Source organism: Triplophysa dalaica, chromosome 11, assembly GCF_015846415.1.
Source record: "Triplophysa dalaica isolate WHDGS20190420 chromosome 11, ASM1584641v1, whole genome shotgun sequence".
NCBI lineage: Eukaryota > Metazoa > Chordata > Actinopteri > Cypriniformes > Nemacheilidae > Triplophysa > Triplophysa dalaica.
The window spans coordinates 2,842,911-2,860,308 of NC_079552.1; the positions used below are offsets into that span (position 1 = coordinate 2,842,911).

Consider the following 17,398-nt stretch of genomic DNA (forward strand, 5'->3'; position numbering starts at 1 on the left):
AAAACATGATGAACATAGAGAAATATATTTGTAAGAATGCTTATAACGAAACAGATCTTGCCCCCCATTGACTTCCATAGTAGGAAAAATGCCTTAAAACAAAAGAAGATATTTGGAAGAATGTAGCACAGTAAACAGTTCTGGGGCACTTTTGTCTACCATTGTATTTTTTCCTACTATAGTAGAGAATGGGGGGCAAAAGCTGTCTGGTTAAAAGCATTCTTCCAAATATCTTTCTCTGTGTTCATCAGAACAAAGAAATGTATACAGATTTGAAACAATTTGAAGGGGTGTAAATAATGACAGAATTTTCATTTTTGGCTGAAGTATCCATTTAACGACACGTCCAGACTTAGATATGAATAAATATGCATGTTTACTCAATCAACTTTGTTGGCTTTGACGAAAAGGCAAACAAAAAATCTAACCAACCCCCCAAAAAAGAACCTATAGCCTCATTGCCATCCAGATAGGATTTATTTAACGGCATTAATTGAGACAGGTGTTATTAAATCAGACAGGATAAATTGCTTTAATGATGTTATTGTCGTGACTAACATTATTTAGTGCTAATTACTTTTCATCTGTTGCCACGGCAGCAAGGCTCCGATTGCCCTGATAATTTGCTCCGCTGTTGCATTATTTCGGTTTCTCTGTAGCCATCGGTGATTGACGGGTTTGATTGGCATGTGCAACAGAAGTGAATGAAAATCCTTGAAGTGACACTCCAAAGAAGCGAGCGAATGGACATATTGTGAGAGAAGGTTTAGATTAGAGCTAAACCCTAAATATAATCTTCAAATAATAAAACAGACTTGATCAAAGATTTTACAGTTTTGATATGTTTGTTGAAGCATTAACGGCAATCTGAAGCAAACTGAAAATTCATCATATATGTATATTCTGCTTTGTTATGTTTTTGAAATTTTACTGTTTTATCATTTATAAATACTTGAATATTTGGGCTTTCAAACGATTAATCACATCCAAGTTTGTGTTTACCTAATATATGTCTGTGTACCGTGCATATTCATTTTGAATTTATAAAAATATACACATACTATACACAGGAAATATTTAAATATATTTATTTATATTTACTAATAATTGAAATTCTACATCAACGTTTATTAATTGTTATATTTTTCTTAAATATATGGATTTATGTGTATGTGTTCATAAATAAAAAATGAATATATAACGTAGACAAAACATTTTATTCTGCATTAGATTAACAGCCCTATTGAATACATTTACAATTTATAACGGTTTCTATACATTCAAAGGGGGAGGTTCTGTACGTGGCCTGTTATGATGTAAAACTTAATCCAATAGATCATACTGTATAGAAATTTCTTCTCTCCATCTGTATTCTTCTCTGTGATGTCTTTGTAAAGTACAGAAGATCATTGGTTTTATAAGGCGAGTGAATTCTGTAACGCGGCACAACAGAGAACTGTTCTTCTAATGTCTCCTTCATACCACTCCAGGAAATTGAAGCAATAAATTCTTTCCTCATCAGTCTGTCTCTCTGTTTCAGGTCTTATGATCTCTCTTTCTTTTGTAGAAAAAATAAGATTGTTGTATGGGCCAAGAGGCCGAGAGATGAGCGCTTGTAGAGCTATTGGCAGTACAGAAGCCCAAATCTTCTCTCGTCTGCTGTGTGTCGCAGTATAGCCATCAGGATGACTTTATCTACCTGTACCGTCTCTATGAAGAGACGTGATGTTTCAAAACATTCAAGTCATTGTACATAGTTTCTGTAAGAGCTTTGGTTGTGAAGAATTCAGGCCTTATGGATCAGAAATCACTCCAAATCAGAAGAGTTTCAATATTGAGCTCCAGTGTGTATTTTTTGGATATTAATTGCCAGAAATACAAAATAATGCACATAATTGTGTCTTCAGAGGTGTATTAAAGCCTTACATAGTGAAGCGTTATGTTTTTATTACCTTAGAATGAAATATTTCTATCTACATACACCTCGGACCCCCTTACATGGAATTCGCCATGTTGTTTCTACTTTAGCCCTAAACGGACAATCTGCTCTTAAATACGTTATTTCCTTGAGCAAAGATGCGAAACATGACGACATCTTAGTGCTGTTTCAGCAACCGTAGTGCTTCAAAGGGATGGGTGGAGTGAGCCGTTGGTTGCAGTTCCCAACCTCACCTCTAGATGCTGCTAAAAATTTTACACTGGAAACGTTCTTGAGCCTTTTTTTTAATTGGACCGTTGAGACAACAATCATCAATATTTGGGAATTATTCTGGTTTCATGCCGCTTATGGGACAGAAAATGTAAACCACGCCTGAATGTAGGTCTCAGTCATGTTAGCTCACTTTGTCTCTCTGAAGGGAAAGTATATTTTAGAGCAGATCTCTGCTTGTATTTTGAGAAATATAGGTCAGCATTTTAATCATGACCCTGGATTAAACTAAAGCATTTTCGCTTTTCAATAAAACTATCTATATAACTTTAAACGAGAGCAATTGAATGAAAAATTTGCGAAACGGGTGTTTGATAATAAGATTTGTTTTATGAGAATATATCTTGAGTTAAGTACATACCCCACCTGCAAATTGTTTATTTCTTGTTTTAAACATTTTATTAGATGTTTATTTAAAATAGAAAAACATGGCTGCAAGCGTCCTGTGGAAGTATTATACAATTCTGCTTTCCGGGTAAATTCATCTTGTTTAAAGGATGTCAAAAATACTGATTAAAATCATTTTCGCGGCATAAATTTGTTGGAAGTGTTTGTCTCTTTTGCGTTGGAACAATTCAGGTGCTTTATGATGAATTTTTAAAACTCAATTTCAGGCTTGTCACAGGAATAAAATGATTAATGAAAACATTACACTTTGGACTAAAACCACCCAAAACTGACATAAGTGTTTTGTTGATGTTTTTTTGTGAATATTATTTAACAGACTCAGTTCTGGATTAGTTTTAATTGGGCTCACATACGCTGCGTTGAGATTCTTTGGCAGTCATTTTTTTTCTTTCCTTCTTACAACTCTATTCAGTGCTCCAAGGTTTTTTATGGTTCAAATCAGCAGCACATCACCATTGACAATTAATTTGTAGATAAATTATTATTTTCACCGGATGTCACCTTTTCAAGTATTGTATGTTTTTTATTGTTTAAGACACTTCGGGAATGTTTTAATAAAAAAGAGATGTGGCATAGTGAAAAGTGCATTTAAATAATTTAAAATAACAATTTCCTTAAACAAGTCACTTAAAAGTAAACCGTTTAATAACGGTTAAAAAGGGTTTAGAAAGTTCATGCAAGATTCATCGCTTACTGCATTTGCATGCATGTTTGCACTGCCGTCCTGTAAGGCAGTGGTATGAGCATTGCGTTAACAACGCAAGGTTGTGGGTTTGATCCCAGGGGATTGGAAATACCTATGTAAAATGTATAGGATAAAGCAAAGTAAGTTGCTTTCGATAAAAGCGTCTGCCAAATGCCTAAATGTAATGCATGTGTGTGTTGTTCCAACTAAATCTTAGAACGAGACGTATTAATATCTATCCAGCAAATATATATATAGATGTACCTATAATATGGATGTACAATATGTACTTAGTGAAAACAGAATCATTGGAGCGAGTGAGTCTTGACTCTTATTAGATGAACGGACTTATGTGACAATAATCACCAGCATTATGAGACAAATTAAGCAAAGACTTTTTTTATGTGTGAAAGTCATTTCTGCTTTAATTGTTATTTGTTCAGACATGTGAAGATTATTTTTGTCTTATTAGATATCTCTTATTTTGTGAAAGAGGCAAACTAACATCAGAGTCCCTATATATAATACTACCGCATAATGCACGATCTCTTAGAACTGCGGGGGCCGACTCATTTACTTTATGTGCAGAACAAGTACTTTAAAGAACTATATAATACAACATCTTATTATCTTATCATGTTGAGATATAGGTTACAAAACGTTGGTAAACATTTACACATTAATGTTGTTAGAGCTGTATGACTTTGTTTTTGGCTGAACTGTGTCTTTCATCTTACATGTCTCAGCTCATAAGGATCTTGTCTTACTGGTTTAAAACGGAAAATGAGTGAATCAGATACTTTAAGGGCTTCGTCGTGGGACTTCAGTTTTGTGTAGTGTTGAGAATCACAGTCAATTCTTTACCCAGAAGCATGAAAGAGGTGATTTTTCACGAAGTGGTAGGATCAACGAATTGTGATATTGATTCTCTTGACACGTCAAGGCACTTTTAGCTTTGAATTGTTCATAACCGTCCAAGCAAGACCACCTGGACTCTTCATATAACCAGTTCTTTTTTGTTCTTTTAAAGCAAAACTCAATGATCTAGACATAAAAAACAACAGAAAGTCGGCAAATCATAAGTGTCTCTTTTCTTCGATTTTTCCCAGCACCCCCTGCTTTGAAGCTGTCTGTGAATGAGACATACGTGGTGGACCCGGGTCAAGACGTCACGCTGTCATGTGAGGTAACAGCAGGGTTCCCCACACCTACGGTGAGCTGGTCGCGGTACCCCGGGCCTCTCCCCCAGCGGTCTGTGGTAAGAGGGGGATCCCTCACACTTTGGTCCGTGACTGCCGCTGATGCTGGCGTCTTCAATTGTACGGCTGTCAACAATGTCGGAAATCCTGCAAGAAGAACCATCAACCTCATTGTGAGAAGTAAGTGTCCTGGTTTGTGTGTGTCCATGAGATTTTTACAAAAATGTTTAATAAATATAAATTGAATATCCGTCTGAAAACATATGAACTATTTTAATTTCATACCATTTTTATGGCTCGTAGATCATAGTTTGCGACCAGTGAGCGTAAAACAATTCAAATTTTTCACGGAGCTTTTCTATTAGTAGAGTTTTTGTAGTGTTTGCAAAGACCATTTAAAAAGCATTCATTGTTTTCATATTACAGTATATTTGGCACCATAAGTGGTGCATAAATGATTCCTTAAATGCTTATAAATTACATCAGTTTTAACATACAACTATTTGAAATGTAGAATCTGAGGGTGCAAAAAAATCTCAATTTTGAGAAAATCTCCTCTTTAGTTGACCATAAGAGGCCCTGTAGCAGGACGTTGCTAAGAAGAAACATGCAGGTTTATTTTAATGCTCTCTATTGGTTGACCACTGTTATGATGTTATGTAGAGTAGTTGAACCTGAAAACAGAAATTCCAATGTTTACATAGATACCAAACTTGAGTGGAAATTCCCAAAGTGCGGGCAGCAGCAAGTGAGGTTTGTAGGTGCATTTTTGGGCATTTTTATTATCGATTTTGCTGCATCCACTCACAAAAATAAAGCTTTGATATATTTATTGAAGGAAATGTACAACATATCTTAACTTAATATCCTAATGTTTATACGATAATATAGACACAATAATGTATTGTTGGCTACAAATATACCTGTGCTAGTTAAAGGGGTGATATGACACGGCTTAAACGAATATTGTTTTTTTTTTAGATTTAATGCAAAGTGTATATATGATTTAAGGTTCACAAAGGGTGTATTTTCCACATAAAGTGCATGTTTGTATCTCCTCTTTGCCCCGCCTCATTCAGATTTTTAACAAAACTCATCGCTCTGAAAAGTGAGGTGTGCTATGATTGGCCAGATAACCAGTGCGGAGTGATTGGTCAAATACTGCAAGCGTGTGACGGAAATGTTTTGCCTCTTACCATATTTAGAAAATCAGGTCCCAAGGCAATTTTACTGACAGGTACTCCCTGTACCTTGTATACTTTTATACATTTGGGCTGTCTTAGTCAAATCATAACACGAACTGACGCAGATTTGTTGGGGTGTGGTTACACAAGGCGTTTCAGGCAGGTCTGAGTGAGCATTCGCCTTTAGATAGAATGCATCTTTTTTTCCGACACTTTAATTTTTGCAATTTTACATGTCTAATACATGCATGGGCGACTAATAACACACCAAAAAACTGAAAAACACGTAATCGCGCCATATGAACCATTTAAGACTGGTTTTGTGGTCCAGTGTCACATTTGGTTACATATTGGTGTATAGAAGAATGAGTCATCTTTATCTACTATATATCTATACATATATCAATATATACACACACGATTAATTCTCATATATATAGATATGTATGTATATGGATTGATTGACATTTATTTAAATGCCATCTCACACTTGAAAGTTAAACTGTCAATGCAAATTTCTTCACACATGTGCGTGGGTGTATGTGTTTATTTGGCGTGAGGTGGCGGTTGAACTGTAATTAACACCCATGGCAGGTTATGATCATGTGAAACTCTTGTAGCCGAGAGGTTGGTTGAAGCACGGCTGCCATAGCGCCCTGGAGCTATTCTTAGCCTCTTTAATCATTTTTATTTACTCCAATTAATTTGAGAGGAATGGAGGTAATTAGCTGTAGAAGCGTCTTATTTGGATGAGGGTTGGATCCATCTCTGTTGACGGTAATGAGCTCGCATTGTGTCAAACACACACGCAGGTGCCGCGGCCGTGCGAACGCAGCCAGTCGTACAGGTAGAGCAGCCGTCTGTCGGAACGTAGGGATCCGAACATATGGCGCTTACGTTTCTGTACCCACCTGGAGGGTCGTTCTTTCATACAGTCAGAATGTAAACCAGTGGCTGAGCTGTTATGAATTGTGTCTCAGCGCTGATATTTCACAACAGTCTTTGGGTTGTACGGTGGATGCTCTAAACATCTGCAGCTGTGATGTTGTTTTTTTCTGCCCAAAACTTGTTTTGAAATGGGCCCAAATGTTCACCTTTCTTTAGCCCTGATCCTCGTGTCATCTTTTCCCTCTCACCATTCAGGCATGAAGAACTTAACATTCCAGATCACACCAGACTCCAACAAAGACAGCGAGAGCATACAGATGGGTCGAGACCTCAAACTTTCCTGCCACGTTGACGCGCAGCCACAGGATAAGGTGAACTACACCTGGTACAAGAACGGAGCTCCCATCTTCCCCACCGACACGCTCATCGTGCTGCGCAGCGACCCGGACATGCCTCCCGGTACCAGCAGCCTGGAAATCGTGGACATGAAGTTCAGAGATCAAGCCACATACAGCTGCGTAGCGAACTTCCCGGGGAGCAGCTTGCCTGAACTGCGTGTCGATGTCAACATCACGCAGAGCAGTGGTGAGAGAGGGATCGTAATGCTTAATGATACTGTTGTCAAAGAGCATTACATCTGGATGTTTAGTTCTCCATGTGATCATGTTGTTTGCTGTTAAGGAAAATTTGTGCTGCACCGTGAGATTTTTGTTGAGAGGCGTGTTGATCTGTCTGGGGTGTAGGGTCTGCAGAGCCTTTCGGTAAACCCAAATAATGTTGGAATGGTCATTCTGTTGGGTTAATGGTGGTAAACTCAAAATCTCTGGGAAAGCCTGGCGCCCTTACACATTTAAGACCTCTCTGATCTTCTCTCTTATCTCAGCATGAAACCCAGTTCCACTTTTCTCAAATTCTAGAAGTTCCATGCATTTACTTACTGTGTCTGACTGCGGTGCCCAGCACGATTCATCTCTTATTATATTTGTATAAATTTTATAGTCACTATTTCTAGGTATGTATTTTCTAGGCATGAGAAAAGGCAAGGACCAGTTATGATATGTTGAAATATATCATTGAAATATCCGGGGCATGATATGAAAATATTACCATTGTGTGACTTTATGTTGAGTCTTTGGATCTGGCAGAAGGCACATTTCAATTATTATAATAGAAGTAAAATTGTCTGTCGGTTGGCAAATTGGACATTTCTGTCACAAACTAGAGACACAAAAATAGTGTTAAAGTTTAATTAATAGTAAAAGTAAATTTGTTTGTTGTTATTGAGCTGCATTATCGCATTTATCAATATACTTCACCAAGAGTTAAATAATAGTGTTGATGTTAAATTAATCTAAAATAGTCGGCAAATAGAATAAAAGTGATAATGTTAAGTCCCCCAAATCTGTTTGTTTAAACTGCATTATTGAAATTGTATTTTATTTTATGGGAACACTTTAGTTATAAAACTCTTGCAGAAGAATTGTTGCAGAATCTTGCAGAAATTCCTAAATTTAGGGTCTCTGAAGAATATTTAAAATGTTTGAAAACAATATCATTATATCGTCTTTCCAAGCCGAGAAAATAAATTGATAGGACAGCGAGTAAATAGTGATCTGGTACTTTTCTATAAAGCTTTTTACTATCTCCATCTTTTCTTCCATTAATTTGTGGTCCATTGATTGTTCTTCTACATGATAGCTATTGTTCAATATATTTTATCATTTGTGCATGGTCCCAAATCCCCTCTCACGTCTACCTCTCCCTTTTTATCTCTTTTCCAGTCGTTCCTCCCGTTTTGACCGTGCCACTCAGTGGGGGTCTGGTGAATGCCAGTGAGGGCGGTAACGCAGAGCTTGTGTGTTTGGTCGATGGAAAGCCCCGCCCACCCGTTCTATGGTCTCGTGCCAACAAGGACCTACCCATGCCATCCGGCGAGTGGTTGGTGGAGTCGCGAGACGGACGCTTACGTCTGACCAACGTGTCGCGGGACATGATGGGAGCATATCGATGCCAAACCGCACCTTACAACGGCCTGAACATCAAACGCAGACAAGCACAGGTGCAACTCAATGTGGAATGTAAGTTGGCAAATCATTTGTCGCAAAATACTATTGTCAACTTAGTCAACGGACCTTGTACACATCCTAGACCGTTGAGTAAGGGCAATCGATGGCGTGATTAGATTTGATTTGCTTCTGCACGTTCTAATTTGAATCTAATCTCGACTATAATGCGATCCGGCGAGCGAGATTAGATTGAGTCCCAGAGAAAACAACCAAATGGGCCAAATTGCAACAAAGTGACACACGTTTTCCATTAAGACCCAATGGAGCGTTATCAATGAGTTTGATCCCGCTATCTTTAGATGAGGCCTTTTGGGGCCGACAGAGTGTGTTAATGCGCTCAGAGTTTTCATAATGCATTATGATGACTGCGTAGAGTGCGTTTGTAAGTGCCAAACTAAAAAGCCTTGAATTCATTAGTAGCTTCGCAGCGCAAGCCTCACAAAAGACAGGCGGATGACCCTGAAGCACTCAATGCACATCAGCCCTCTTCACACCAGCCATTAGCGGAGCGAACGCTCGACGCTCTCATAATGGAACCTGTGTGTTTATTGTGTTTCTTCAATACACACCATGTGATTACTGGCCGATGCTGAAGTTCATTCACGGTTGATTAGGATTGTCTAGCTGGTGATCAAGAGCTCATGTTATTGTGGTGTGGGATACTAGACAAACACTTGAAGCTGGTAACTGGGTGGCTGGTGGTTCGAAGCCCACGGATCACCGTTTACAGGTGACGCGTGTCATTTATGATTGAGCGTAGGTTTTCATTGGAAAAAGTTCGCAATTAGATCTGAATGTTTTATGCTTTCGCTGACACAAACAACTGGAATGTATTTTTAGAGCATTTATTATTCTATGTTGATGTTAGTTAATGGCATTACAAATGCTCATACGTGTTAACTATTTAACTAGTTGGTAGAAAACTTAAGTAGTTTAATTATTCTGTTCCCAGCTATATAGTTTTAGAGGTGTCACAGTGTACCGGTATTGACGATAACCACAATATTAAAAACCATGATTGTCGATATTGTGTTAATTACATTCATATCGTTATATTGTAAACTATTCGGCATTCGGCACCTAGTTCAAATTTTGCCTTTACACTCACAATGGTTACAGACGGTTTCTCTGCCTCCCTACACTTGTAGTTTGAATGTGATTGACGAAATAAAGATTCAACGCAAAATAAACTAAGTTGAAGATGAATCTGACTGATAGCATCATTTATTGCTTTAAAAAAGATATTATAATATCACGAAAAATATAACCACTGTGATTTTTGCCACGATCTCATTGCAAGCAGGGTAAAATTGTTTTGAAAGAGCTAATTTGTTTTAAACATTACATTCATAATGTCCTCCTGGCGCTGTATCATTAGATATTTTTATGGGATTTTGTTCGTGAGGTGGCAGATTTTTAGGGAATTATTTATCTTTATTGGTGACAGGTGATTTTTATTGGTACAGGTGCTGGTAATTCCTTGTTTTTCCTTTTATCGATCAGAAGCTGTTTGGTTATCATATTGTGTTTGACAGAGGTTGTCTCAGTTTGTCTCTTTCCGTCTGGCAGGTTGTGTAGCATTAAGTAAATGAGTTTGTCTCAAGCGAGCGGAGCATGTCATTGCTCCCTTATTATAACACCCTGTGATGAATTATGATAAACGACGACAACACATTTCTGATTCAATCTGTTATTCAGAGTGCAGTCAATGTCTACAGAGCTCGTGCAATCAGAGAAAAGTATGTGGCCTGTGACACAAATTCGGCAATATCAAAGTATTATGAGATCTGTACCACAAGGCCCAAGAGTGACATCCGTAGGGGATATTTGCACAATATTCCTTGTAAACTATTTAAAAAAAAAGATTATTCGACAAAAGGAAAAAAACAGGGAATCAGGGAATATGGGTTTAAGTGTAATACAGAAAATGCATAGATAAAGCATACATTGACTTTTAACACTTTCCAAACATTACCTCTGATGCACAGTGGCTGATTTGAATATAATATATACAACACGTGTAACACTGTGAACAAATATAAGACTTCTCGGAGAGGATTAATGGCCTGAGAGATCCCAGTATGCTGTGTCGCAACCACATGAGTGATGGCTTCATTAAGACCTCGTATGAACAGGCAAGCCATCACCCTCTCTCCCACACATCTATTCTGTCTTCACAGCCTCAATCCCTTCATTTCTTTCTCCCGTCAATACCGCCGCTTTAACAGGCCCGACTAATGCAGACTATTGCAGGACGGAGGCAGTTTAGATCCCACCGCCGTGCCGCGTCCCACGGCGCATCTGATTTATGAGCCAGGTGGCTGCTGTCTCACAGGAAAGGAAGACAGGGGTACGCTGTCTAACACCTCGGTCTGTTCCTCTGTGTCAGGAGAGACAGACAACATCTGCTTTGATTCTGAACTGCGTTTCACTTCTGGGCATTGCAAGGCTACGACTGAATTTCTTGAAAGCTGTCGGGTACATGCGCAGGTTGTGTTTTATTCCAAAATCAAGAAGTGAGATTTTCGTGAAGAATGTTTTTTGACCAGTATAACGTTATTTGCATAAAAATAAGCACATCTAGCCCAGAATTACCCTTATATGATTATGCACAAACGTTATAGAAGGCTTTTTTGACAGAAAAGTAGAAAAAAATTCTTTAATTTTAAGTTTACAGTTCAGATCGATCCAGTTCGTTTGCGAATCAACAGCACAGTATATAAAACACTCCATCCTACATCTTATTCTTGTAATTTATTTACGTTATTCTCTCCTTGATCAGCGTTTGTTTGGCTCAGTCTTGCGGGTTTGAGAAATTCGTCCTTTCATGTTAGATGGATGATTATGGTTTGTTTATGAGAACTGTTGTGTTGTGAAATTAAAAGAGCCTGGTAAAACCTTCATTATGGCGATAGATGGGAGGAAATCACCTCTTCCCCGTGTCTGACTTTAGATAAACGTTTGTCACAAACGGCGTTGAAATGCAAAGCTGATGATCGGCGTGTCACATCAGGGGAATTTATAACGCTGTACATTATTATTCACAACACCTTTTGTGAAGGATTTCACAGCTCCACTTGTCATTTATTTTACATCTGTCTGATTCTCTCTTTCACTCTTTTCCCTCCTGTCTGTCTTTGTTTCATTAGTACGTACGGATTTACATGTGCGTGTTTTAGATTTGTGCGTAATTTATTGTGTGGCTGGACATGTAACATCTCCAAATTTACAGATGGAAAAAGGATGGTATATTTTTCCTGTAGTTCAGAACCTTAAACCAATGTATATTGTTGATTTTTTTCTACTAATGCACTAGTTCAAGTTTTTATTTATTAAAATGCTTTTTTATTCAAATGCATTTATTGCTTAAGATGGCGTTTTAACATACGAAATGCACTTATATTTGTATATACTTTCTGTACTGTATTCTTGTGGTGACATATTTATTTATTATTTTATTATTATTATTATTATTATTATTATTATTATTATTTTATTTTATTTTATTTTATTTTATTTTATTTTATTTTATTTTATTTTATTTTATTTTATTTTATTTTATTTTATTTTATTTTATTTTATTTTATTTTATTTTATTTTATTTTATTTTATTTTATTTTATTTTATTTTATTTTATTTTATTTTATTTTATTTTATTTTATTTTATTTTATTTTTTTATTTTATTTTATTTTATTTTATTATTTTTTTATTATTAATGTTATTATTCTTTATTATTATTTTCTTTTTATCTTATTCTCTCGCCATCTGTCTTCGTTTCGTCAGGATATTTTAGATTCACATGTAATTTACTGTGTGCTTTGGCTGGACACGTAACTCCAAATGTACTTTTTTCTGTATTTATTTCACATTCAAACAAGAGAATATGAATGAAAATGTTTAATTACATTCTTGTTACATCACAGTTTGAGGTATATTGTTGATCACTCCATCCTGTAATGTAATTTCCTATCATGTCATTTCTTTCATGTTGGGTGTCTAAGCAGACCACAGTAGACTGAAATTAGTCTCCAGCTCCAGCACACTATATAGATTGATTCTGTGCAATTAGCTGAGACAGTGTGGACCCGTCTTATTGATTCAGCCAGGAGCTTGTCATTTGTCATGTGAGCATCGTGGACATGTGCGATGGATTCATGCGTATGTTGTAAGTGGTTTAGGGTGGGTTACGTGGCGCTCCGTTTCCAGTAAAATCTCATGAGTGGGCAGTTAAATTACTGTTCTTTTCCTTAAATTGATTTTTGGCCTGTTAGAGAAGAGAAAAAATGTTATTGGAGCATCTTTCTCTGAAGCAGCGGGAGCGTTTTACAATTGCGGAAAGTCTTCATGTTGTAATGAGTTACTTAGTGCTGTGTTGCTTGCCAAAATTGAAGCGCAGATGTCCAAAACCATTACTATTTGTAATAAATAACTGCAAAATAAAAGTTGTTCATGTACATGCGTAAGAAAAAGGGTGTCAAGCAAATGCATGCAAGTGTAAAACAATGGATCAAGCTGTCTCCATCGGTGGCGACATAAGATTTCCTTTTTTTTACTAATGCACTACATCAACTTTTATTTATTTATTAAAATGCATCTTTTATTCAAATGCATTTATTTCTTAAGATGGCTTTTTACCACATGAAATGCACTTATATTGGTATATACTTTTTGTACAATATTCTTGTGGTGGGTTTCTTTTTATTATTTATCTATTTCATTTTAAGGTTACTTTACTTTACGCATTAAATTATTTAAAGCTGCACGTCTTATCTCTCTGTTTACTATCTATCTCCATGGCAACAACATGTGAACATTAATGTCTCATTCTTTTCTCTCTCCATCACAGATCCTCCTGTTGTGGATCCAGTCTTGCTTGACGTCCGTTCTCCGACCTTCCAGACGGTCAATCTGCGCTGTGTGGTTCTGAAGTCCAATCCCAACCGGATAGCCAGCGTCAGGTGGTACCGTAACGGCGTAGCCATACGAACCCCGCCGGCGGACCCCCAGAGCATCCCTCAGCTCCGCTTTAAACTCGACCCCACTAATAACGGCACATACGAATGTAGAGTGAGCAATGGAGTGGGTACTTCAACCTGCACCTTTAATGTATCTGGTGAGTCTGCAAGCACTACGTGAAAGCCGTAGGGGAAGATGGCCTCCACCTGCATCTTTACCTTGTAGAGGAGCATTAAACTGAAAAATAGATAACTTTTATATGGGAGAATTCATAACCGTGCTTTCTTGCAGACTCTGGTTTACTGGTTTTGATGTAGGAGAGTTTGTAAAACTTTGTTAAAGTTTTCACGCAACTTTATTTCTGTTGTGTATATGGACAAGTACGTTCTCAATTTCATCCCTGCTTGAGAAAACAGATCATACTCTCCTAAGTGCTTGGTCGCCCACTTTAAGACCATCCAGATTGAGCAATACCTTCTGTCAAGTCAACCTAGACCCTTCTTGCTGGTTTTTAAACTGATCAACCACCAAAACCAGCAGCGATGAACTTGAACCAACTAACCAAGCGACTAGTTTTAGATGCATTTTCAGAAAGAATTTTAATATTATTTCCTGGAAATAGAATAGCAATAACAAAGCAATTTACATACTTCATTTAAATACCTCAGTCTGTCACCCCGTTGAGTTTCCAGCTTTGCATTTGTTGATGATGTAGCAGAAATCTGGCAGGAGATACTGTGACACTCTCTGCTACACGTCCTAAAGCTCCAGGTGTTGAAAGGAAAATATCTTGTTAGTTTTTTCTTGTTCTTTAGGGTTTCATCTTTATCTTTGCCAGCATATGGCAGCTGATAGGTTGTAATGTCATCATGTGAGCTATAGGTCATGTTAGCTTACAAATGTTAACAAACACTTATCTTATTGTAACACGTTGCCTTTCTCTTTTTCTGATTGTTATATTGAAGATATATTAAGAGACCTCTACATTAATGATTAAATAACATATAAATAAAAATACCAGAAAACTCCTGAAAATGTTCTAAGCTGTTTAAAGAAGATCCCATCAGTGTTGCCAGATTGGGTGAATAACTGCACAAATGCAACATTTATTCAAATGTGTAAAGTAGGCAAACAGAATTGGAGCCATTTGCAAGGATTTGTTGACCTGGTGTAAAAAATGTATTTACTTTATATTTGCTGGATATAAAATTACATGAATCTTAAACGTATTAACTTACAATAGATATCGCTACTGTCCTTCTGAAACCTTGTATCAGATTTTGTGTGATTTAAATGTTTTGCCATAAATCTTTGTTATTTGTTTATTATAAGTTTATAAATGTCTCTGCGTTCTGCAAATATCTAACCAATTAAAAGCATTTGAAAAGTATTTAATCAATTAAAACAATTTTTTGTAATTTCCTGAAATACTGTGAATTTGGACATCTGAGGTTTCAGCGATGATATACATTTTTGGATACATATAAAATAAAAATGTATTAAATAAACCCACATCAAACCATTCAATCAAATGATTTAGAATGTGTATTAAATGTGATGCTTGTACATTTGGCAGTGAAAGTTTGATTCAATGCTTTCTGTATGGGATACTTGTAATTTATTTATTGAGTATTTGACTTATTTTAATTGCTCTTTTTTGGTTTGTTTTGTTTGTTTAGCTCAGCCTTATGTCGCAGAATTTTACTTCGACACACCAAACCCCATTCGCACCCTGAAGAACAATTATTCCTACATCTTACAGTGGACACAGAAAGAGCCGAGCGCTGTTGACAAAATCATTGGATACTGGATCAATGTCCAGCAGGTAACACACACATACACAACAAGAAGAATGTTAATTCTTTCCTTTCTTTCTTTCTTTCTTTCTTCCCTCCCTCCACCCTTCCTTCCTTCCTTCCTTGCATCTTTCTTTCTTCCTTCCTTCCTTCCTTTCTTCCTTCTCTCTTCCTTCTTTCTTTCTTTCCTTTCTTTCTTTTGGCTAGGTAGGAGGCTGATGAGTGGAATAAGTTTGTTTGTAATAGGAGTCGGGGGAATAGTGTGCCCTGTGTAGGGAGCAGACGCTGGATCGATCACTGCTTGTACTGCATTAACAAGAGTCTCAGAACCCCACCGGACACAATAACACACACACATACACACACACATGGTGGTTGATTTTGTGTTAAATCCCAACGGGCAAAACAGGTCACACCAATCTAATGTGTTCAAGATGCAGTTCAGGCTCCCACGAAACATGACCGGCCAACCACCTCAACCAGACCTTCACCATATTGCACAAATTGTTTTGCACTTCATCCCTGGTGTACAAACCAGCTTGAATTAAAATCCAAGGTTTGTGGAGGTTGAACTGTGATATTTTGAGGTCACAGTCGTCCTCCAACACGACTCGGTCCTTGAACAAGTCTTTTGGAGCAGCTATGACCCAGCAGGACACTTTAGACCAAAGTAAAACTTAATTTTTGAAGCATTAAATATCCTAAATTAGAATTGATATGTTAATTTTTATGCCAGAAAAGATTTCTTTAATGTGTGCTTTTTCTCTTATTACAGTTTGTTTTTTAAAAGGAAGGATAATACCCCAACAATACATTTGAGGCTTTAAAACCTGGCAACCCTACCAAAAATCAAACACTCGCAAAACATTTAAGGCCGAACCAGTGGCGACAGTCAAACGTACCCCGCTGGGAGGGCGACGCTCTTCGCCACGGAAGCCTCGTGTGCTTTGTGACTCTTCATCAGATTTTTGATTCCAACGTCCTGATCATCTATTCATAGAAACCTGGCCCAGAGGGGGGCGGCAGGAACGGAAGAGCGCCAATGAATTATGGAATGAGGCAGGAATCAAAGCGAAATGAGAGGGGGAGATTAGCCACTTGTGTTGGTGTGCATGAATAGCTAATCTTCCCCTCTTTAAAACCTTACCTTAAGTAAGAGTCTACAGGGACCAATGATTTAACTTCCTGACTGCGGCAAGCATTGACGCATTAACTTTTTTGAGTGTGTGTGTGTGCGGTGGAGAGGGAGAAAGATTATGGATGGCTTTCTCTATAGACTCCTGAACTATGTGCATATTTGATCATAGTAGAATAACAATGAATGTCAGCGTGTGGGTTTAAGATTCTGTATTGTAGTTATTTCTATGTGTGAGTGTGTGCGGTCTGGGTTGTGTGTGTTTGCATGTAAGTGTGTGTATGCGTTTGTGAGGGGTGTGAACGGGCTGAACTGCTTTGTTGTGGTAAAGTTGAAAAATGTTTTTAAAGATGTTACTCTCAGAAATGTAGGAGAAGAAAAGGAAAAAAGATGGAGCGAAAGAGAGATAGAGGGGAGTAATGACCTGAAGAAAGCAGTTTCATCGTACAAAAAGAGTTTTACACTGGAACTTCATGACTCCTCATTACTCATCTCTTGTGTTTCCGCCGTATCAAGATATACAATGACGAATACAGTTAATGAACTGTTTAACAAGCAGACGCACACATATGGAACAAATATAGACATACACAGAGAGAAAGATGTGATGTACGGGTGAGATGAAGAAGCGTGGAGTTTACAAATGAAAGAGATTTTGTTTCAGGTTGAACATAATAGTACATATGGGTCATTCTATAACTGCGTGTACATGCGGATTGTTTTTTTATACATAAGCATCAATATAAATTTACAGTACTTATTTTTAAATCAAAAAATGACCGCTTAGCTGTCCAATTTTGTAAAGTTGTTCATTCGACTCTGTATTTAAGCATAAAATAACTTCAAAACTCAATTTTTTCTTCAGTAAGAT

The 17,398-nt window shown here is 37.3% G+C and overlaps 1 protein-coding gene across 2 annotated transcripts in view; it reads left to right on the forward strand.

Annotated features, from left to right (window-relative positions):
* Positions 1-17,398, forward strand: part of LOC130432232 (MAM domain-containing glycosylphosphatidylinositol anchor protein 1) — a 140,328-nt gene that overhangs the window by 88,392 nt on the left and 34,538 nt on the right. For both annotated transcript variants that reach the window (XM_056761525.1, XM_056761526.1), the window contains exons 7-11: positions 4,412-4,681; positions 6,829-7,158; positions 8,355-8,651; positions 13,487-13,753; positions 15,276-15,421. In XM_056761525.1, coding sequence (XP_056617503.1) covers positions 4,412-4,681; positions 6,829-7,158; positions 8,355-8,651; positions 13,487-13,753; positions 15,276-15,421 — 1,310 coding nt within the window. The remainder of the gene's footprint in view (positions 1-4,411; positions 4,682-6,828; positions 7,159-8,354; positions 8,652-13,486; positions 13,754-15,275; positions 15,422-17,398) is intronic.